Source organism: Manis pentadactyla, chromosome 7 (genome assembly GCF_030020395.1).
Source record: "Manis pentadactyla isolate mManPen7 chromosome 7, mManPen7.hap1, whole genome shotgun sequence".
Classification (NCBI taxonomy): domain Eukaryota; kingdom Metazoa; phylum Chordata; class Mammalia; order Pholidota; family Manidae; genus Manis; species Manis pentadactyla.
The window spans coordinates 58121587-58144545 of record NC_080025.1 but is presented as its reverse complement, the minus strand read 5'-3'; the positions used below and the strand labels follow the sequence as shown (position 1 = coordinate 58144545).

The 22959-nt window shown below is 41.8% G+C and overlaps 1 protein-coding gene across 4 annotated transcripts in view; it reads right to left on the bottom strand.

The window, feature by feature from the left end:
- PUS7 (pseudouridine synthase 7) overlaps positions 1-21892 on the bottom strand; it is a 75952-nt gene extending 54060 nt beyond the window's left edge. The window contains exons 1-5 of one of the 4 annotated variants that reach the window (XM_057504416.1): positions 21638-21775; positions 20974-21108; positions 15622-15717; positions 1025-1457; positions 74-158 (exon numbers count right to left, since the gene is read on the bottom strand). In XM_057504416.1, coding sequence (XP_057360399.1) covers positions 74-158; positions 1025-1425 — 486 coding nt within the window. In that variant the 5' untranslated portion in view covers positions 1426-1457; positions 15622-15717; positions 20974-21108; positions 21638-21775. Of the gene's footprint in view, positions 1-73; positions 159-1024; positions 1458-15621; positions 15718-20973; positions 21109-21637 lie in introns of all 4 variants that reach the window. The other 3 variants (XM_057504415.1, XM_057504417.1, XM_036892381.2) reach the window with 3 other exon arrangements.
- Between the last annotated feature and the right edge of the window lie 1067 nt (positions 21893-22959).

Sequence of the window (22959 nt, the reverse complement as noted above, 5' to 3'; positions counted from 1 at the left end):
AGTCTGTATTTCTATGATCTCTAGGAAGTGCTATTATTACATAAGGGTGACTTTGCTGGAGAGCTGCTCTTACCTCCTCATCCACAGGGACAGACAAGTCATCCAAATGGATGATTCGTCCATCTTTTCCTATTTCATGAACAACGAAGTCAGAGTATCTGATGAAAAGAAAACACACTTTTAGAGCATTAACATTGTGTTTCCTATTAATTTTAGGAGAGAGTTTATCAACAGTAAACCTAATGTACTAAACAGGGATTAAGAATAACTTCAGTGCAAAGTCATATGTAGTTATTTTTCCTGGTTTCTTAGTTAATTCTGAGCCATACCTTGGCTTTGTATCAGAATCTAACGAAAAGTCCTCTGAGTTTCTAGCATATTCTTACAGGGAATGTTTAAATCAAAGTTTATCAATGTTACACTGTGGATTTATAGATAATCCATACCAAGGTGAATCATAAAATACAGTAAATGGTTAATTAAATTAGATTCTAGTAAATCTACCATGAACTACACTGAAGCTTACCTTCATGCTAAAAACTTTACACACATTATTAAAAATTCCTAATATTCCCCCAAGTGGTAATCATCACCCATTTTTTGGACCAGGATACTGAGGCTCAGAGGAGTTAAACAACCATGAAGTGGCTGAACTGGATTCATACTCAGATCCTTCTGGCTCCAGAGACCTTTCTCCTGTAGACAGACATGGCACACTCAAGTGAAAGAGTTTTAGATTTTAAGACCAAGTCAAGAGAAAACTTGAAACCATTTAAAATGATTTATTTTAAAGAAATGAACAGCACCCATTCACATATTAACAAGACATCTCACAAGGATAGTATTTTTATCTTTAAATGGTTTCCTTTACTCATTTAGGCAGCTCTCCATCCTATTCTTTTTTGACCATTAGTATAAGCAGTCCTTGGGATAGAAAGCCAAAAGGAAGAACTTAATGCTGATTTCTTTGTAAAGAAAGGAACTACAGTAACTAAAATAACTTTCATACATAAACTGAACATACCTTTCTTTTAAGATTCCTGAGAATCCTTGATGAGAGCTTACAAACTTGGTGATGCCTACATCAAGTTCAGTGAGGCCATGCTTCATCATGTCTGCAAAACTCTCGGTTTCTTCCTCCTCCTCCCCCTCCTCTGAAAGGCCATCTTCCTCCTCCTCTTCCTCTTCTTCCAACTGAGCACCAGAATTCTTCATACCCTCTCCGGCGCTTAGAGCTAAAGGTGGCCCAGGCATGCTTGCACTGCAGGGTGGAGAGTCATTCTCTGTCCTGTCTGGCCCTTTGGTCAGACAGCATTCAGAGACTTTCTGTCTTTTTGCTTCCTCAGCTGGGACCACACCATCATTATCTTCGACAGCAAGGGATGCACGTTTCAGTGACACACCAGTCATTTCAGTCATCTCCATTTTTAAGGTTCCAAGAAAACATGTAAGAGAACCTTTTAGGAAGGAAGAAGAGTAAGAAGTAACAGTCACTTCTGAAAAGAAGTGGATTTCAGCAAACAGAGGCACAGTAACTTTGGTCCTAGGGTCCTAAAAACCATTTATTAAAATAATTCTCCCGACTATAGTGTAAAGCTTTGGTAACACAGAAACACGGCCAACGCTTAGGCATAGAATTTGGCAGTACACATCAAAAACCTGAAAACTATGCCCTCTGGCCCAGAAATACTACTGGGAAGTATTTTAACAAAATACCTAGAAAAGTGCTTAAAGTTTTAGCTGTAAGGATACTCAGCTCATGCTTTTATATAAGAAAAAGGAAATAAGTACAACCCTGACCTTCGGTATATAAACTGAACTATAGGTAAAGAGAATCTGAATAGAAATAGGGAAAGATGGTCACTTCTAGGAAAGGGCTTAGGCGGTGGGAGTATCAGGAAGACTTGCTGTTTTTACTGAATATCATTGTTAGCTCATCTGAATTTTTTGTTTCATGTAGATTATTATCCTTTTGAAAAGGTGATTAAATAAAAATGGTGTTTGAATACATTTGCTGACATGAAAGCATACTCATAACAAGGGGAATAGGGAATTGTTTAACAGACACAAAGTTTCAGTTTTGCAAGATGAAAGAGTTCTGCATATTGGTTGCACAACAATGTGAAGGTACTTTATGTATACTTAAGATGATATTACATGTTATATGTATTTTGCCACAATTCAAAAAACATAGATTATTGGCTTAAAGATGGAGGTATGAGAAGTGACACAGAAGCCTCCTCCCAAAACCACATATAATATGAAAATGTAGCAAACACAACTAATCCTGAAAGAGCAACGGGAAAGAAGGCTGTGGCAGACAGCCTACACCTGGGGAACAGAGCAGAACTCACAAGAAAAGGGTAAAGTACCAAAGCCCTTATCTGGAGGGACCCAAGCCCTTCCCCCACCTCAGGTCACCGATGGGAGGAACAGAAACGGAATGGGGAGGGTGTGGAGGCCTAGGACTGCTGAACACCCAGCCCTGGAGATCTGCTCTGGGAGCATGAACCTACATTACACGGTGCTCTGGAGATCAGTGGAGTTGGAAGGCTAAGACAGGCAGAATACTTGGAAAGACCGAGATTGCAGCCACTTGTAGAGAACAGGTACCCATGGCCAGCCGCTCAGGGACAAAAGAAAGATGGGCAGTGTGAGAAATTCCTAACAGTGAGAGGGCTGCTAAAGGGTCAAGGACTGAAGAGAGCTTGCTCAGGAAAAAGAACCAGTCAACAAAATTGTCCTGGTGCATTCAACCCAGCTGGCTGGGAACTTCAGGTGCTCCATCTTCATCTACAGTTGGCAATGCCAGCTACAAGGCCCCTACTGCAATACACAGCCTGCAGCACCTTCCTCCAGGCCAGCACCAGGTTGCAAACTGCTGCCTCTGCCACTGAACCAGGCCAGCCACAGGGCAGCCCCGCCTATGGCAGCTACAAGAGGTTCCTCCCTGCGCGCGGAGCCCGCGGGCCCTGACAGTGGAGGCAGGCACTACAGCTGGAAAGCAGGTAAGAGCTCTTTCCTCCTGGCAGGCACCAGCATTGCTCGCCAGTGAACCCTGCCATTGCTCCAGGGGCTGAGCAGATCCACAGAGTAGAGCTTCTGGGCACTAGAGGACGCCACTTACAAATATGAAACATCAAAGAAGCCTGGTTCAAACCAAAATCCCACAAACACCAGAAAGAGGGCCAAGTGAAACTGAACTCATCAATCTTCCTGAAAGAGATTTTTAACTAAAAATCATAAACATGCACACAGAGCCATAAAAAAATATTCAAGAACTCAGAGAGGAATTCAAGAATGAGACTGAAACTTTGAAAAATATAAAATGTGAAATAAAACAAAATGGAGGGAATTAAAAGCAGATTCGATGGAGGAGACAATAAAGAAAATAGAAATTGGAGAACAGGAATACAAAGAAGCTGAGATACAGAGAGAAAAAAGGACCTCTAGGAATGAAAGACTATTGAGAGAACTGTGTGACCAATCCAAACAGAACAGTATTTGCATTATAGAGATACAAGAAGAAGAAGAAGAGAGAAAAAGGGATACAAAGTATCACTGAAGAGGTAATTGCTGAACACTTCCCCAATCTGGGGAAGAAGACAGTCTCTCAGGCCATGGAGGAGCAAAGGTCTCCCAATACAAGGGACCCAAGGAAGACAACAACAAGAAATATAATAATTAAAATGGCAAAGATCAAGATTAAGGACAGAAGGGCGGAGCCAAGATGGCAGGGTGAATAGAGTAGTGGAAATCTCTTCCCAAAACCATATATACTTTTGAAAATACAAAAATTACAACTATTCCTAAAGAGAGACCAGAAGACACAGGACAACAGCCAGACTACATACACACCTGCGAGAACCCAGAGCCTTGCAAAGGGGGTAAGATACAAGCCGCGGTCCAGCAGGGCCGGAGCACCCCTCACCCCAGTTCCTGGTGGGAGGAGAGGAGTCAGAGCGGGGAGAGAGAGGGAGCCCGGACTGATAAATAGCCAGCCCTAGCCATCCGCACCAGAGCACAGACACACAGTGCGTGGTATGCTAGATACTATGGAAACAGGACAGTAAGACCTGCAAATGGGTCCCCGCAGCCGGCGCCCCTGGGACAAAGAAAAGCAAGTGCTTTTTGAAAGTCTTAAAGGGACAGGGACCTCACAACTGGACGGAAGCATCCCGGGACACTTAGCCCAGCAGCTGGGAATTCCAGGGAACTCCGGGCGCCCTAACCCCTGGGACAGCAGCACAGCTTGGAGGTCCCTAACGGCAATAAACAGCCTCCCGCCTGTTTCCCCTCCAACGCAGCTCCGCCATATCGGAGCAGAAGCCTGAGGCAGGCCACGCCCACAGCAACAATGGAGCTTAACTCCACAGCCGCCAGGTAGAATCAGAGGCCCCGTCTGCATACAGCTGCCCAGCACAAGCCGCTAGGGGTCGCTGTTCTCCCAGGAGAGGAAGGCCACAAACCAGCAAGAAGGGACATTCTCAGAGCCGACACACACGCCAGCACTGCACAACTAACTCTATCACCATGAAAAGGCAGAAGAATTTGATACAGAACAAAATCACAGAGTCAACCCCTGAAAAGGAGATAGACCTAACCAATCTTCCAGAAAAAAGAATTCAAAATAAAGGTAATAACCATGCTGACGAAGCTGCAGAGAAATATGCAAGAGCTAAGGGATGACATCCAGAGGGAGATTACAGAAATGAAACAATCTCTGGAAGGATTTATAAGCAGAATGGGTAAGACGCAAGAGGCCATGGATGGAATAAAAACCACAGAACCGGATGGCATAGAAGCTGATGCAGAGAGAGATAAAAGGACCTCCAGGAATGAAACAATATTAAGAGAACTGTGTGACCAATCCAAAAGGAACAATATCCGCATTACAGGGGTACCAGAAGAAGAAGAGAGAGAGAAAGGGATAGAAAGTGTATTTGAAGAAATAATGGCTGAAAACTTCCCCAAACTGGGGAAGGAAATAATCGATCAGACAACAGAACTACACAGAACTCCCAACAGAAGGGACCCAAAGACGACAACACCAAGACACATAATAATTAAAATGGCAAAGATCAAAGACAAGGACAGAGTTTTAAAGGCAGCTGGAGAGATGAAAAAGGTCACCTACAAAGGAAAACCCATCAGGCTATCATCAGACTTCTCAACAGACACCTTATAGGCCAGAAGAGAATGGCATGATACATTTAATGCAATGAAAGAGAAGGGCCTTGAACCAAGAATACTGTATCCAGCACAATTATCATTTAAATAAGAAGGAGGGATTAAACAATTACCACACAAGCAAAACTTGAGGGAATTTGCCGCCCACAAACCAACTTTACAGGGTATTATAGAGGGACTGCTCTAGATGGGAGCACTGCTAAGACTAAATAGATATCACCAGAGAAAATAAAATTACAGCAAAGAAAGAACAACCAAACACTAACAAAAGGCAAAAAATAAAATGAATGGCCCAAAAAAACAGTTAAAGGAAACACAAAACAGCACAGAATAAAACACCCAACATATGAAGAAGGGAGGAGGACGAATAAGAAGGGAGAGAAATAAAGAATCACTAGACAGTGTTTATAACAGCTCAATAAGCGAGCTGAGTTAGACAGTAAGATACTAAAGAAGCTAACCTTGAACCTTTGATAATCATGAATCTAAAGCCTGCAATGGCAATAAATACATATCTTTCAATAAACACCCTAAATGTAAATGGACTGAATGCACCAATCAAAAGACACAGAGTAACAGAATGGATAAAAAAGCAAGACCCATCTGTATGCTGCTTACAAGAAACTCACCTAAAACCCAAAGACATGCCCAGATTAAAAGTCAAGGGATGGAAAAAGATATTTCATACAAACAATAGGGAGTAAAAAGCAGGTGTTGCAGTACTAATATCAGACAAAACAGACTTCAGAACAAAGAAAGTAACAACAGATAAAGAAGGACATTATATAATCATAAAGGGCTCAGTCCAACAAAAGGATATAACCATTATAAATATATATGCACCCAACACAGAAGCACCAGCATATGTGAAACAAATACTAACAGAACTAAAGGAGTAAACAGAATGCAATGCATTCATTTTAGGAAACTTCAACACGCCACTCACTCCAAAGGATAGATCCACCAGACAGAAAATAAGTAAGGACACGGAGGCACTGAACAACACACTAGAACACGTGGACCTAAGAGACATATATAGAACTCTACATCCAAAAGCAACAGGATACACATTCTTCTCAAGTGCACATGGAACATTCTCCAGAATAGACCACATACTAGGCCACAAAAAGAGCCTCAGTAAATTAAAAAAGATTGAAATTCTACCAACCTACTTTTCAGACCACAAAGATATAAAACTAGAAATAAATTGTACAAAGAAAACAAAAAGGCTCAAAACACATGGAGGCTTAACAACATGCTCCTAAATAATCAATGGATCAACAAACAAATTAAAATAGAGATCAAGGAATATACGGAAACAAATGACAACAACAACAAAAACCCCCAATTTCTGTGCGACGCAGAGAAAGCAGTCTTAAGAGGAAAGTATACAGCAATCAAGGCATATTTAAAGAAGGAAGAACAATCCCAAATGAATAGTCTTACGTCACAATTATCGAAATTGGAAAAAGAAGAACAAATGAGGCCAAAGGTCAGCAGAAGGAGGGACATAATAAAGATCAGTGAAGAAATAAATAAAATTGAGAAGAATAAAACAATAGCAAAAATCAATGAAACCAAGAGCTGATTCTTCGAGAAAATAAACAAAATAGATAAGCCTCTAGCCAGACTTATTCAGAGGAAAAGAGAGTCAACACAAATCAACAGTATCAGAAACGAGAAAGGAAAAATCACGACGGACCCCACAGAAATACAAAGAATTATTAGAGGATACTATGAAAACCTATATGCTAACAAGCTGGGAAACCTAGGAGAAATGGACAACTTCCTAGAAAAATACAACCTTCCAAGACCGACCAAAAAAGAAACAGAAAATCTAAACAGACCAATTACCAGCAACGAAATTGAAGCGGTAATCAAAAAACTACCAAAGAACAAAACTCCCGGGCCAGATGGATTTACCTCGGAATTTTATCAGACATACAGGGAAGACATAATACCCATTCTCCTTAAAGTTTTCCAAAAAATAGAAGAGGAGGGGATACTCCCAAACTCATTCTATGAAGCTAACATCACCCTAATACCAAAACCAGGCAAAGACCCCACCAAAAAAGAAAACTACAGACCAATATCCCTGATGAACGTAGATGCAAAAATACTCAACAAAATATTAGCAAACCGAATTCAAAAATACATCAAAAGGATCATACACCATGACCAAGTGGGATTCATCCCAGGGATGCAAGGATGGCACAACATTCGAAAGTCCATCAACATCATCCACCACATAAACAAAAAGAAAGACAAAAACCACATGATCATCTCCATAGATGCTGAAAAAGCATTTGACAAAGTTCAACATCCATTCATGATAAAAACTCACAGCAAAATAGGAATAGAGGGCAAGTACCTCAACATAATAAAGGCCATCTATGATAAACCCACAGCTAACATTATACTGAACAGCAAGAAGCTGAAAGCATTTCCTCTGGGATCGGGAAGTAGACAGGGATGTCCACTCTCCCCACTGTTATTTAACATAGTACTGGAGGTCCTAGACATGGCAATCAGACAAAACAAAAAAATACAAGGAATCCAGATTGGTAAAGAAGAAGTTAAACTGTCACTATTTGCAGATGACATGATACTGTACATAAAAAACCTTAAAGACTCCACCCCAAAACTACTAGAACTGATATCGGAATACAGCAAAGTTGCAGGATACAAAATCAACACACAGAAATCTGTGGCTTTCCTATACACTAACAATGAACCAATAGAAAGAGAAATCAGGAAAACAATTCCATTCACAATTGCATCAAAAAAAATAAAATACCTAGGAATAAACCTAACCAAAGAAGTGAAAGACTTATACTCTGAAAACTACAAGTCACTCTTAAGAGAAGTTAAAGGGGACACTAACAGATGGAAACGCATCCCATGCTCGTGGCTAGGAAGAATTAATATCATCAAAATGGCCATCCTGCCCAAAGCAATATACAGATTTGATGCAATCCCTATGAAACTACCAGCAACATTCTTCAGTGAACTGGAACAAATAATTCAAAAATTCATATGGAACCACCAAAGACCCCGAATAGCCAAAGCAATCCTGAGAAAGAAGAATAAAGTAGGGGGGATCTCACTCCCCAACTTCAAGCTCTACTATAAAGCCATAGTAATCAAGACAATTTGGTACTGGCACAAGAACAGAGCCACAGACCAATGGAACAGACTAGAGAATCCAGACATTAACCCAGACATATATGGTCAATTAATATTTGATAAAGGAGCCATGGACATACAATGGCGAAATGACAATCTCTTCAACAGATGGTGCTGGCAAAACTGGACAGCTACATGTAGGAGAATGAAACTGCACCATTGTCTAACCCCATATACAAAAGTAAACTCAAAATGGATCAAAGACCTGAATGTAAGTCATGAAACCATTAAACTCTTGGAAAAAAACATAGGCAAAAACCTCTTAGACATAAACATGAGTGACCTCTTCTTGACCATATCTCCCCGGGCAAGGAAAACAACAGCAAAATGAACAAGTGGGACTATATTAAGCTGAAAAGCTTCTGTACAGCAAAAGACACCATCAATAGAACAAAAAGGAACCCTACAGTATGGGAGAATATATTTGAAAATGACACATCCGATAAAGGCTTGACGTCCAGAATATATAAAGAGCTCACACGCCTCAACAAACAAAAAACAAATAACCCAATTAAAAAATGGGCAGAGGAACTGAACAGACGGTTCTCCAAAAAAGAAATACAGATGGCCAACAGACACATGAAAAGATGCTCCACATCGCTAATTATCAGAGAAATGCAAATTAAAACTACAATGAGGTATCACCTCACACCAGTAAGGATGGCTGCCATCCAAAAGACAAACAACAACAAATGTTGGCGAGGCTGTGGAGAAAGGGGAACCCTCCTACACTGCTGGTGGGAATGTAAATTAGTTCAACCATTGTGGAAAGCAGTATGGAGGTACATCAAAATGCTCAAAACAGACTTACCATTTGACCCAGGAATTGCACTCCTAGGAATTTACCCTAACAATGCAGCAATCAAGTTTGAGAAAGACCAATGCACCCCTATGTTTATCGCAGCACTATTTACAATAGCCGAGAATTGGAAGCAACCTTAATGTCCATCGATAGATGAATGGATAAAGATGATGTGGTACATATACACAATGGAATATTACTCAGCCATAAGAAAAGGGCAAATCCTACCATTTGCAGCAACATGGATGGAGCTGGAGGGTATTATGCTCAGTGAAACAAGCCAAGCAGAAAAAGAGAAATACCAAATGATCTCACTTATTTCTGGAGTATAAGAACAAAGGAAAAACTGAAGGAACAAAACAGCAGCAGAATCACAGAACTCAAGAATGGACTAACAGGTACCAAAGGGAAAGGGACTGGGGATGATGGGTGGGTAGGGAGGGATAAGGGGGCGGAGAAAAAGGGGGATATTAAGATTAGCATCCATAGGGGGGTGGGAGAAAGGGGAGGGCTGTACAACACAGAGAAGACAAGTAGTGATTCTACAACATTTTGCTACGCTGATGGACAGTGACTGCAAAGGGGTATATAGGGGGGACCTGGTATAGGGGTGAGCCTAGTAAACAAAGTATTCGTCATGTAAGTGTAGATTAATGATAAAAAAAAAAAGCAGTTCCTGTGTGCTTATACAGAAGATAAAAGCCTAATTGGGCTACCCCGAAAATGAACTAAGATACGATATGAAAAAGAACTTCCAACATCAGCACTCTCTGGAAGACTCATGCCAGAAGATGATCATCAAAAAAACCCTATCAAAGATCCATGCACTGCTACAGGTGTAGATGCACTCATCCCACCAATTTCTGGACTTCCATGGGAATGAAGAAGGATATATCTAAGCTGGCCTGTGCATACAGTAAAACAACAAATTTGACTGGATCTATACTGTTGGAACTCAACCAAGAATTAGGAGAAGTGCAAATTGTAGCACTCCAAAATCTTACAACTACAGACTATTTACTGTTTAAAGAACATATGGGATGTGAACAGTCCCCAGTAATGGGTTGTTTTAATTTATCTGAATTCTCTCAGACTGTTCAAGTTCAGTTGTACAATATCCACCATATTATAGATAAGTTTTCACAAATGCCTAAGGTGCCTAACTGGTTTTCTTGGTTTCACTGGAGATGGCTGGTAATTACAGGTATGCTTTGGTTATGTAACTATACTCCTATTATGTTAATGTGTGTGCACAATTTAATTAGTAGTTTAAAACCTATACATGCTGAAGTTACTCTACAAGAAGATATGTCAAAGAAATAATCAATCTTCCCAGGTTTTCTTCCGCCTGCTACTTCTATAGCTTTTCTTCTTCCTTCCTAATTACAACCCTTAAATAGAATTCGTGCCACATATCGAGTATCATAATTCTTCCAAGTGGTAAAGACACCTCAAGACAAATGCTGGGCGTAGAAGCCACATGGCATAAATATGCAAAGAAGTAGAAAGCTAACCTTTTCAAACAATAAGGCTTCTCTCTCACTTACCAACTTTACATTTCCCTGTATGGCCCTGGAAGATGACTGGTTAGCCAGAGACGGGTAAGATTCCTCAAGGGAGGAACAACCTAAGACAGGCACAGTCGCAGCGGGGCCATCAGGTGAGAAAATGGGGATCAACAGAGGTGAGGCTTAGAACCTCACCCCCCCTGTTCTGAGAGAAATCTTCTGCATATGTGGATGTTTTATTGCCCTTGTCTAGCTTGGATTAACACATAGTCTACAGGTACACACCTGATCATCTACATTTGCTCTCTTACAACACTAAACTATGTTTTCTACCTTTATCTTGTATCTACCTACCACTTCAGGATTTTATTAAAAATAATAATAAAGAGAGAAATGTGGTATCCACATATAAATCAAGTATAAAAATCAAATGAATATTCACATTTGAACTAACTGTTTATAGTTCATAATGCATGAGCAAAACCGAAAGCTTCTGTGATGACTGCCCTTGTAATGTTCACCATGTAACTTATTCACTATGTAAGAATTTGTACTCCATGTAAGAACTTGTTCGTTATGCTTCAGAAGATTGGAGACTGACGAAGAAAGATTAGAGCATAAATAAATAAAATTGAGAAGAATAAAACAATAGAAAGAATCAATGAAAGCAGGAGCTGGTTCTTCAAGAAAATAAACAAAATAGATAAACACTTAGCCAGACTTATCAAGAAAAAAAAGAGACTACACACATAAATGAGAAAGGAAAAATCACTAGATACCACAGAAATACAAAGAATTATTACAGACTACTATGAAAAATTATATGCTAACAAATTGGATAACCTAGAAGAAACGGACAACTTTCTAGAAAAATACAATCTTCCAAGACTGACCCAGGAAGAAACAGAAAATCTGGACAGACCAACTACCAGCAATGAAATTGAACTGGTAATCAATAAACTACCTAAGAACAAAACCAGAACCTTCAGTGCAGAACCTTCACCACTGAATTTTGTCAAACATTTAGTGAAGACCTAATACCCACCCTCTCTTAAGTCTTCAAAAAAGTAGGAGGGAATACTTCCAAACTCATTCAATGAGACCAGCATCACTTTAATACCAAACCAAAAACACCACAAAAAAAGACAATTACAAACCAATACCCCAGATGTACATAGATGCAAAAATACTCAACAAAATATTTGCAAATTGAATTAAAAAATTTGATATCTAAGACCACAGGTGCCTGATCAAAAAGATCATCCCCCATGATCTAGTGGGATTTATTCCAGGGATGCAAGGATGGTACAATACTGGAAAATCCATGCACATCATACACATCAACAAAAAGAAGGACAAAACCCACATGATCATCTTCACAGATGCTGGGAAAGCATTCAACAAAATTCAACATCCATTCGTGATAAAAACACTCAACAAAATGGGTATAGAGGACAGTACCTCAACATAATAAAGGCCATATATAACAAACCCACAGCCAACATCACATTTAACAGTGAGAAGCTGAAAGCTTTTCCTTTAAAATCAGGAAAAAGACAAGATGCCCACTTTCCCCACTTTTATTCAACATAGTTCTGGAGGTCCTAGCCACGTCATCAGACAGCACAAAGAAATAAAAGGCATCCAGATTGGTAAGGAAGAAGTTAAACTGGCACGGTTTGCAGATGACATGATATTGTACATAAAAACCCTAAAGAATCCAACCCGAATCTACTAGAACTAATAACTGAATTCAGCAAAGTGTCAGGATACATAGAAATCTGTTGCATTCCTATATACTAACAATGAATTAGCAGAAAGAGAATTCAGGAAAACAATTTCATTCACAATTGCATCAGAAAGAATAAAATACCTAGGAATAAACCTAACCAAGGAAGTGAAAGACCTATACTCTGAAAACCAGAAGACACTCATGAGAGAAATTAAAGAAAATACCAGTAAATGGAAAACATCCCGTGCTCATGGATAGGAAGAATTAATATTGTCAAAATGACCATCCTGCCTAGAGCAATCTACAGATTCAATCCTATCTCTATCAAAATACCAATGGCAGTCTTCAATGAGCTAGAGCAAATAGTACTAAAATTCATATGGAATCATAAAAGACCCCGAATAGCCAAAGCAATCCTGAGAAGGAAGAATAAAGCTAGGGGGATTATGCTCCCCAACTTCAAGCTCTACTACAAAGCTACAGTAATCAAGATAATTTGGTACTGGCACAAGAACAGATCCATACATCAATGGCACAGACTAGAGAGTCCAGATATAAACCCAAGTGTATATGCCCAATTAACATTCAATAAAGGAGCCATGGATATACAATGCAGAAATGACAGCCTCTTCAACATCTGCTGTTGGCAAAATTGGACACCTACATGTAAGAGAATGAAACTGGCTTATTGTCTAACTCCATACACAAAAGTAAACTGAAAATGGATCAAAGACCTGAATGTAAGTCATGAAAATAAAAAACTCTTAGAAGAAAACATAGGGAAAACACTCTTGAATATAAACATGAGTAACTTTTTCCTGACCGCATCTCCTTGGGCAAGGGAAACAAAAGCAAAAATGAACAAATGGGACTACATCAAGTTAAAAAGCTTCTGTACAGCAAAGGACACCATCAGCAAAACAAATAGGCATCCTACAGTATGGGAGAATATATTTGTAAATGATATATCTGACAAGGGGTTAATATCCAAATATATAAAGAACTTACACACCTCAACACCCAAAAGCAAAGCAAATAACCCTATTAATAAATGGGTGGAGGATATGAACAGACACTTCTCCAAAGAAGAAATTCAGATGCCCAACAGGCAATGAAAATATGCTCCACATCATTAATTATCAGGGAAATGCAAATTAGAACCACAATGAGATATCACTTCACACCAGTTAGGATGGCCAACATAGAGAAGACTAGGAAAAACAAATGCTGGCCAGGATATGGAGAAAGGGGAACCCTCCTACACTGCTGGTGGGAATGTAAATTAGTTCAACCAGTATGGAAAGCAATAAGGAGGTTCCTCAAAAAACTAAAAATAGAAATACCACTTGACCCAGGAATTCTGCTCCTAGGAACTTACCCAAAGAAAACCAGATCCCTGATTCAGAAAGACATATGCACCCCTTTGTTTATTGCAGCACTATTTGCAATAGCCAAGATATGAAAGCAACCTAAGTGTCCATCAGTAGATGAATGGATAAAGAAGAGGTGGTACATATACATAATGGAATATTATTCAGCCATAAGAAGAAAACAAATCCCACCATTTGCAACAGCATGGACAGAGCTAGAGGGTATTATGCAATTATCAAATAATTTCCCTCATTTATCGAGTATAACAATGAAGCAAAACTGAAGGAACAAAACAGCAGCAGACTCACAGATCCAAGAAGGTACTAGCCATTACCAAAGGGAAGGGTGAGGGAGGGAGGGTGGGGAGGGGGGATTAGTACACATGGTGTGGGGGGGGGTCATGGGGAAGACAGCGTAGCACAGAGAAGACAAGTAGTGACTCTGTGGCATCTCTACTAAACTGATGGACAGTGACTACAATGGGGTGTGGGGGGAACTTGATAATATGAGTGAATGTAGTAACCACAATGTTTTTTCATGTGAAACCTTCATAAGAGTGTATATCAGTTATACCTTAACAAAAGAAAAAGTGGAAAAAAACACAGACACAGATTATCATATAAGTACTGAGCATAAATCTAAGAAGTCATACATACCTCCCAATACAGAGTAACTTCAAGAGAAGGGTTATTGTGGAAATCAAAATAAATACATTTATCTAAGACCACAGGTGCCTGTCTAATTCGATCTTATTTGATGCTCTTGATGAAATAAGGAGGAAGGTTTTTCCTATGTTAGTATATAGGGAGGCGATAAAATTAGCATACTAATGAAATTGGCCAACACATTCATAAAGAACAAAAATGAACTAAATTTTAATTTTGCCTCATAGTCAGAAATCAAAAAGATAAGAAATATAAAGAAAGAGACAAACACATGCGAATAAAAAGATCATGATGGGTACAAAAACAAACAGGAGAAAACATACAAAGATGTCAGCAAAACAATTTCCTTTGAAAGACAAAAACTTATATAAGGAAAATGGAATAGAAGTGGACCACAACCAGTTACACAAAATTACCTCTACTTCAGGTAAGAAAGTATTCACTCTTTATTCATTTTAAGCAAGGTATAATGAAGAATGCTGGTTTATGAAATGCTAATGCTATTTCATTCTCACTTTACATCAGCACAGCTGCCCTCACAGAGCTTGCCTACCTGTGAGGGAGACACAGGGGCCAGGGTCACCTGGGGACTGTGGGAACCTGGGGACCTCAGGGGTGTTAGGGGTGAGGGTGTCAGACTAGGGAACTAGAAATGAACCCCTGGGCCAAGTTATGAGGAATGAGTTAAGAGTGAGGTCGTGGACATGGGAGGAGGCTGTCTCAGAGGGTGGGGCAGCCCGTGCCAAAGCCTGGAGGCACGGGGCGGTGGGCACTGCAGGAACCCCATGAACTCATTCCGAATCTCCGAGGTGGAGGCTGACATGCATAAGTAGAGAGCCTGCAGTCACAGCTAGGTGTTAGGCTGGAGGACTACATAAGAAGGTACAGCTGTAATTGAGGCAAGAATTTAGTACAACCTAATCCAAGGCTGAGGCAGGGGCAGCAGAAAAGAGGGACAGGTTCAGGGACTTTTAGGAGGTGGTGGAGATGGAACTGAGTGACAAATGTGGGAGCAAAGAGTAAACAGACCAGGATGACTCAGGTTTTCTGCCTAGGAACATGAGGGGAAGGCTGTAGGAGAAGACATGTCCATGTACAACCCTCGGTTGCAAAGTCCCTGGGGGCATCCCATAGCTAGTCGTTACACTGTATCACACATGCTCTTACCCCAAAACCGCAATGGCTCCCCAATGAATATAAAAGGATCCCAGCTGGCATGACAAGATCCACCAGGAGATGCTGACACCCTTCCAGAGGTCTGACCTTTCAGCAGAAAGGAAGACAAGCCGTTAACAGCCACGTTGCCAGCTTGGTCTAGGGGCTCAATGGTCAGGTCGTCTACCTCCTTCCTAGCATGCAGAGAACCCATCAGTTCCCAACAACCCAGTAAGTAAGCCTTAGTGGTAACACCAGTTCTTTTCTCTGCTGACACGCCTGCTCCAGCCTGTGCCCTGGCCCTGCCCACCATCCAGCTCCAGGTGCCCACGAGCTTCCTCTGATGTGAGGTCCTCCCACCTATCTCAGATCACCCTGGTCTCTTAAAGGAGTCACCTGAGGCCACGAGCCCTGACTGCCAGCCTCGCTCCCTGGTAACTCCATGTTCCCCCACTTATCTGCCCCATCCCAGTGGGCAGCTGGTACTGTGCTTTTCTCCCACTGTTTTCTAGCTGTGTAACTGGTCCCAGTAAATTAGTTAACTTCTTCAGCTGTAAAATAGGAATGAGATGTACTTCACAGGACTGTCATGAAAATTAAATGAGGTGATGAACACAGAGTGGTCAACCACAGCAGGAACTAGATACATGCTAGTCCCCTTTCCTCCCTCAAGAGGTCTGCAGGTGCTTTGAGGATATTATTTCTTCTATACATACTAGAGAATTCTAAGTGGCGCAGTAGGCAGCAATAGACATTTTCTACAATTCCTGAAATAGGTGCTGAAACTCTTCCCCAGTTGTAGAGATCAAAGACACACTAAACAGCAATACCTAATGAATTACTGGATCTGGGTAATGACCATCAATAGCCACCAATATCACAAAAAAGGCACAACCAGACATCAAATGCTCCTGAGAATACATGTTATTATTTGTGCAGTATTCTTACTGACTGAAACTATGTCTAACTGCTAGCTAACATACAGGGACAGAAGAGTAAGTTAATAAGCACCACCATGGGGTAGCAATCAGCACAATTCTCAATGTGGTAACAAAGATATAGTTCCTGCAGCTAATAAACAGCAAGGGAAAAAAGAGGAAAGGAGGAACCTAAAGATAAACCTACAAAGAAATGCAATGGGTGGACCTTTCTTTGGATCCTGATTTAAACAAATCAACTGTTTAAAAAAGCATTTATGAGACAATCAGGAACACCGAAACACTGTGGAATTTGATGACATTAAGGTAGAATTGTTAACGTTTTAAGATGCAATGTTATTGTGGTTACACTTAAAAATAGAACCCTTATGATTTAAAGATACAAACTAAAATATTTATAGTTGAAAAGATAGGAAATCAGGAAATTTGCTTCAAAATAATTCAACAGTGGTGAATGGAAGTGCAGTGGGTATAGATTTGAAACAAGACTCGCTATGAGTTGGTAATTGTTGAAACCGGGTGATGGAAACATGAGAGGTCATTGCATCATTCTTTCTACTCTGTATTTGAAATTTTTATAATAAAAATAAAAGTTCAGAGGATAAAAAGATACACAAACTATTCTACTCTGACCAAACCTCCAATCTTTCCAGTTTTACTGCACTCTCTTTCCCATCATCTGTTCTTCCAACACAGGGAGACATCTGGTCCCAGCCCAGCTACTGCCTCTTCCGTCCCCACTTTATCCCGTGTCCCAAACTTAGCCACCACTCAACACTCTTGCTCACCAGTCCCTCTGCTCCACAATCCTTGCCAAACCTCAACTAAGTGCCAATCCTACCAACTGCATCTGGGCTCCAGGCTGCTGCTGGAGAAACCCTCGCCAGGTCAGGGGAGTCCCTCTCCTCTGGCAGCCCTCTGCATGGCCAGGCATCCCCAGTCAGCACAGCACAATCCTCTCCAAGCCCTGTTCAACGTTCACAAGGAAAACAGCGCAGTCTCCAACAGACATGCCTCCTTCCAGCAGATTCACAAGACCCCTAATTATAACCAGCCCCCTTTAATGTGGCAACTCTCTGCAGGGAAGTCCTGACTCCCCCTAATACTCCTGTCTCCACAACACTTGCTTACCGCACTATGCTAGGCCTCACCCAGGCACTGCCAAGTGACAGTAAGTGCCAATCAGATGGATATCCTGCCAGTGTGGCACTTCCGTTCTAGGGGAAGATCTGGCTTCTGCCTCCAACACACCATTGAAATTATTTCTTTAAAGTTCAGAGGTGGCTTCCTTGTGCGAAAACCAGAGCCACGGAATCCAGGCCTGACATCTTCTCCCAACTGGACATGGTTTGCTGCTTCCGTTTCTTGAATTCCTCCTTTTGTCCTGCATCTCAAGATGCTTTTTCCCCCTCCTTCTCTGCCTGCTGCTTAAATTTGGGATTTTATAGCTCCCTCCTCCTGCCTTGTTCCCCTCTCACACTCAATCCTGATTTACAGTGGGGGAAGAGGGGTAAAGGGAGTGTACCCAAGGCAAGAGTACCCACAGCTCAACAATTACAGAGTGAGCTCGTGCAACCCTCTCAACCCTATGACTCAGGAGTCTTTGTTATCCCCACCTTAGAACTGAGAACTGAGGCCCAGAGACTGCGCATCTTGCTCCAGTTCCTGCAGCTAGGAAGAGTTGAATCAAATACTCAAAGTCAACACGCCTTAAACTGATCTCATCACTTTTCACCAAACTCACCTCTGTGAAACTGCACCTCTTACCTCAGGTAATGTTACCACCAACTAAGTACCAGTCATCTAAGTTAGAATGTTGGCATCATCCCAACTCCTCAACCTCCCCTACACCTACATCTGTGATTGTGTGAGTGAAACTAGAAGGTTTACAACAGCGCTATTATGCCTAACATCCCTGGAATAAGAGTATTAGCAAATCATGGATATGAACTATCAACCACTGGTTCCAAGTCTTACTTGGTGAATGGCAGTCTGTGGGGTATGATGTGAAGGCTGATCTAGGTTTGCCATTTACTTTATCTCTGGTCATTTAGCCTCTCTAAGCTGAAGTTTCTTTCTCTCTAAAGCTGAAAAATGACAACTTGGTCAAAGGTCTGTAATAGCTGTTCCTAGTCAATTGTTGGTCATTAGTATTTATTACGGATGGTTTACACAACAGAACTGTATTGCTGAGTCTGGGGGAAAAAACAAAGCTTAATCTTATGCTTCTTTGTTCTTTGGGCTAATGATTAAATGTGGTTTTCTCTTTCAAATACCATTTAATTTTAAGAGACCCTCAAAGCCCTGCCAACAGTACCAAATAAACAGACCTTTAGTATTTTTTGGCAGTCTTTTTCTTGATACTTGTGGACACTTGCCCAATCTCTTTTTCTTGCTATATTTAACTGCAAAAACCAGCTCATTGACTAATGTCACTTTTGTGTTTCAAATGAAATTACACTTTTCATTTGTATTAGCCAAGGTGTTACCACAGATATTAATTATTAAAGTATATATAGCACCAATAATTACAAATCACTTAATATATATTTTGCTAAATTCTGTCTGTGGGCCTAGAAGCTGAGAACGTATGAGAAGAGCTGTACCAACTTGTAGACTAGGAGAGGCAGAACTCAAATTAGTGTCATTTCATTAGCAGCAACTTATATAAGAGGGAAGATTGAAATACTACAGAATTTTTAAATCAGAGGCGACAGAGAGGACCCCAGGAACATGAAAGAGGCTGAGAAGAATTCAGTCAGAAAGGTAAAACAATTTGACTGTCCCAATGTGATTTCCCTAAGGAATACCCAAATATACATACTCAAGCATTCTACCTCAAAGCTGTAAAAAGTGACTGACTTACAAAAAAAAAAAAAAAAAAAGGTGGGGGTGGACAAAAAGCCCAGTTTTATAAGTTTTTTTTTGTTATTAAAAAAAATTTTTTTAAAGAAGTGTTATGCTGCAGAAATACACTATCCATTACAGTAATGACAGGATCTCAAATGTCTAAGAAAATCTCTATAGACCGGAAGCCTGGTTCTACAACCAGGGAGAAAATGAAATCTGCTGATACTTACCCATGAACTTTATATCCTACACAGTCTTCTTTGGAGGGAATATCTAAAATAATGGGTTTTGTTTCTTTTACTCTCCAAATGAGCCAAGTGAGATTGGGAATATTACAATTTTAACAGTATTTTGGAATCTTTTTTGTTAAGGTAATAGATTCACCAATAAGCTTCCTCTGCATCCACAACAAAGTTTAGCATTTTCAAAATTTTAATACAACACTGACAGTCCCTTAACATTACTTCCTGCAAAATGGACATAAAAAAAATAACCATATTACTTATCTGTTACTTTAAAGCCCTCTACCATATCTACTTCTTAAATGCATTTATCCTCCAATCTCTGCAAACTGTCAATAATCCCTGTAGCACCCACCCTAAAGAGCACATTCTTCAGGGCAGAGCACACACTATACTTTTAACATGCAAAACCATTAAGCCCACCAGATTCATTCATTCCAGAAATATTTACTGAGCACCTCTCATGTGGCTTGCACTGTTCTAGGCAGTGGGGAAAACGGGAAAATTTCCTGCCGTCATTAAGCTAACATTTATTTAAGGATATGTCAGAAAATAAAAATAAAATAAATCTCAGAACATGCAAGAGCTTATAGATAGGGCAGAGTAAGGGAAATGAATGAGAGCAAGAGGGTGCTCTTTAAAGAAGCCCGTCTGAGGAGATGCCTTTTGAGCAAAGACATGAAGGAAGAACTAGATACAAAGATGTGTGGAGAGTCCCAAACAGCAGGAAGAGTGCATGTAAAGGGTCTGAAGCAGGTGCAAACAGTCGACACACGAGCTGGACTGCAATTTCTCCCACTTAGGAGCAAAAGCTGTTTTGTTAGTATCTGTATTTCCCCGACCTCTATCAAAAGATATGTTCAAAAGGAGTTGTTAAATTAATAAATACAGACTGTTGACTACCTGCCTAATGATGGAACAAAATCACTGCCTATGGATCCCCTTTTCACTGTGAGCCTACAGTCTGATTTTTGACAGAACCCTCCATTGTTAAGGCATCCCAAGGCAGATGGGGCACGCCAGTTTCACAGATGATTAGAGACTTGAAACAAAAGCCCTCAGGAATCCAATACTTTCGGAATTAAAAAAAGAAAGAAATATCTTACTACGCTGATGGACAGTGACTAATGGGGTATGTAGGGGGGACTCAGTGAAGGGGAGAGTCTAGTAAACATAATGTTCCTCATGTAATTGTAGATAAATGATACCAAAATTACAAAAAAAAAAAAGTGGTCTGATAATGAACAGGACCAAGTATTTGAAAAACTAAAGTCCCTCCTAACACTACTTCTTGCAGGCGCGAATACCCAGGCAAAGAGGTTGTACTTCCAAACCTCTCAGGGCAAGGCCGGCGGCGAGGACTCGGTGCGGATGAGTTTCAACGTGCACAGCAGCAGCTCCGCCTTCCGTTCGTTAAACACTGGGCAGAGGGCTGGGGAGAGCACCCCTGGTCTCCAGCGGGCTGGCTCCTACTCGGGGAAACGTACACAGAACCGGCAGTCACCTGAGTGCCTGCCGGGCAGGTAGTAAGGAATGAAGAAAGCAGGGACGGGGGAAGACGGGAGGAAAGCGCGTGGGCTGCACCCCGTGGGCGACCGGCCGGCGAGGTACGGGAGCTGTGAAAGGCTTCGGGAGAAAGGCCGGTTTTTTCTTCCGGGAGGAAGAGTTTAAGGAGTGTCTGGGGCAAAGAAAGCGAGCAGCGGGAACGGGATCCTCAGGCTGACAGCGCCGCGGGGAAGGCGGGCGCGGCGCCCCCTGACGACGGCCCGGGGAGCAGGAGCGGGGGGGCGGAGCTGGCACCACGGGAGCGCAGGACCTGCCGGGCTCCGGCCGCGCTCCCGCGGGCACAATCCGTAACGGAGGCGCCGGGAGCGCGCCGGGGGCTCCGACCACCGCCCGGACGCCTTCCGGCTCCGCACTGTCCCTCGGGCGGGACCTGGGAGCCGGGCAGAGGGCTGGCCGTGGAGCCTGGGCGGCTGTGGGAGGCCGCGCACTTACCAGGGGCCTGGGAGCGCGGGCGCGGCTCGGGCCGGGCGGCGAGAGAGAGGGTGTGCAGCTCCCGGCGCGGGAGCGCGGCGGCAGCGGCGAGGGCCACTCGGCAAAGCCAGCTACGAGGCGAGCCGCGCATAGGCAGCGTAGTTGGCTCTGCCTGGCTGGGGCGCTCTCGCGGACTGTCGGACCGCCGGGCTCGCACACGTGCCGCGCAGCAACGCGCGGCTGCCGGGAGGCCCCTCCCCTGGGGCGGAGCCCGGACCGCCAAGGCCACGCCCACTTCCCGCGGCTCAGCGCCGGGGTGGGGGTGGTCCTCTTCCGGAGGCCTCGAGCGTGGCCCTAGTGGCTTTGTGGGCTGCGGGGCGGGAGGCTCCCAGTCTCTTAGGCTGTTGCACCTGGGCTTTGGAGAGGACAAAAAGTAATTTGATCATGCACCAAAGAGTCCTTGAAACGGTCTTTAGGACTTTCAAAGCAGCGGTTGCCTTACGAATGTGCTAAGGATTTCTTCCACGTGGAGTAGCATGGCCCTTTTTCGTTGCCCTCCACAGCGCAGTTAATGAAGGAAATCGCTTTAGGACTATATTGTTATCTATAATTTCTAATGCACCGGATCCAAGAGCACCATTTTCCCACTTTTTGATTTACCTCTCCTGCTTAAGAGCTCGCAGTAGGATCAAGGGCAAATTTGTGCTATGTAAAGAAAAATAAAATTCATTACTCTACCCTGCTCTTTGAGCACACACATTTCCCTACCAAATCCTGGCTGTGTAGTTTTTGCAGGTTTAATACTTTGTCAAATTTCAGTCCCGCGTGAAAAACCAGTACTGTGTTATTTCAAGTTCTTGTATTTCTGCTAGACTTAGTTTTTTTTTTAATTGCAGTAAAATACACACAAAATTTACGATTTTAAGTGTACAGTTTTGTGGCATTAAGTACATTCACATTGTTGTGCAACCATCACCACCATCCACCTCTAGAACTCTCACCTTGCAAAACTGAAACTTTATATCCTTTAAACAACTTCCCACTCTACCCTTTACCTAGCCCCTGGCAATCACCATTCTACTTTTTGTCTCTATAAATTTTACAGTTCTAAGTAACTCACATATATGCTCCTTCGTGACTGGCTTATTTCATTTAGCATAAGGTCCTTGAGATTTATCCATGTTGTAGCATTTGTTAGATTTTCCTTCCTTTTGAAGGCTGAATAATATACCATTCTATGTGTACACCACATTTTGTTTACTCAGTATCACTGGATTGCTTTCATCCTTTGGCTGTTGTGAATAATGCTATGAACATGGGGGTTACAGGATATCTTTGAGACC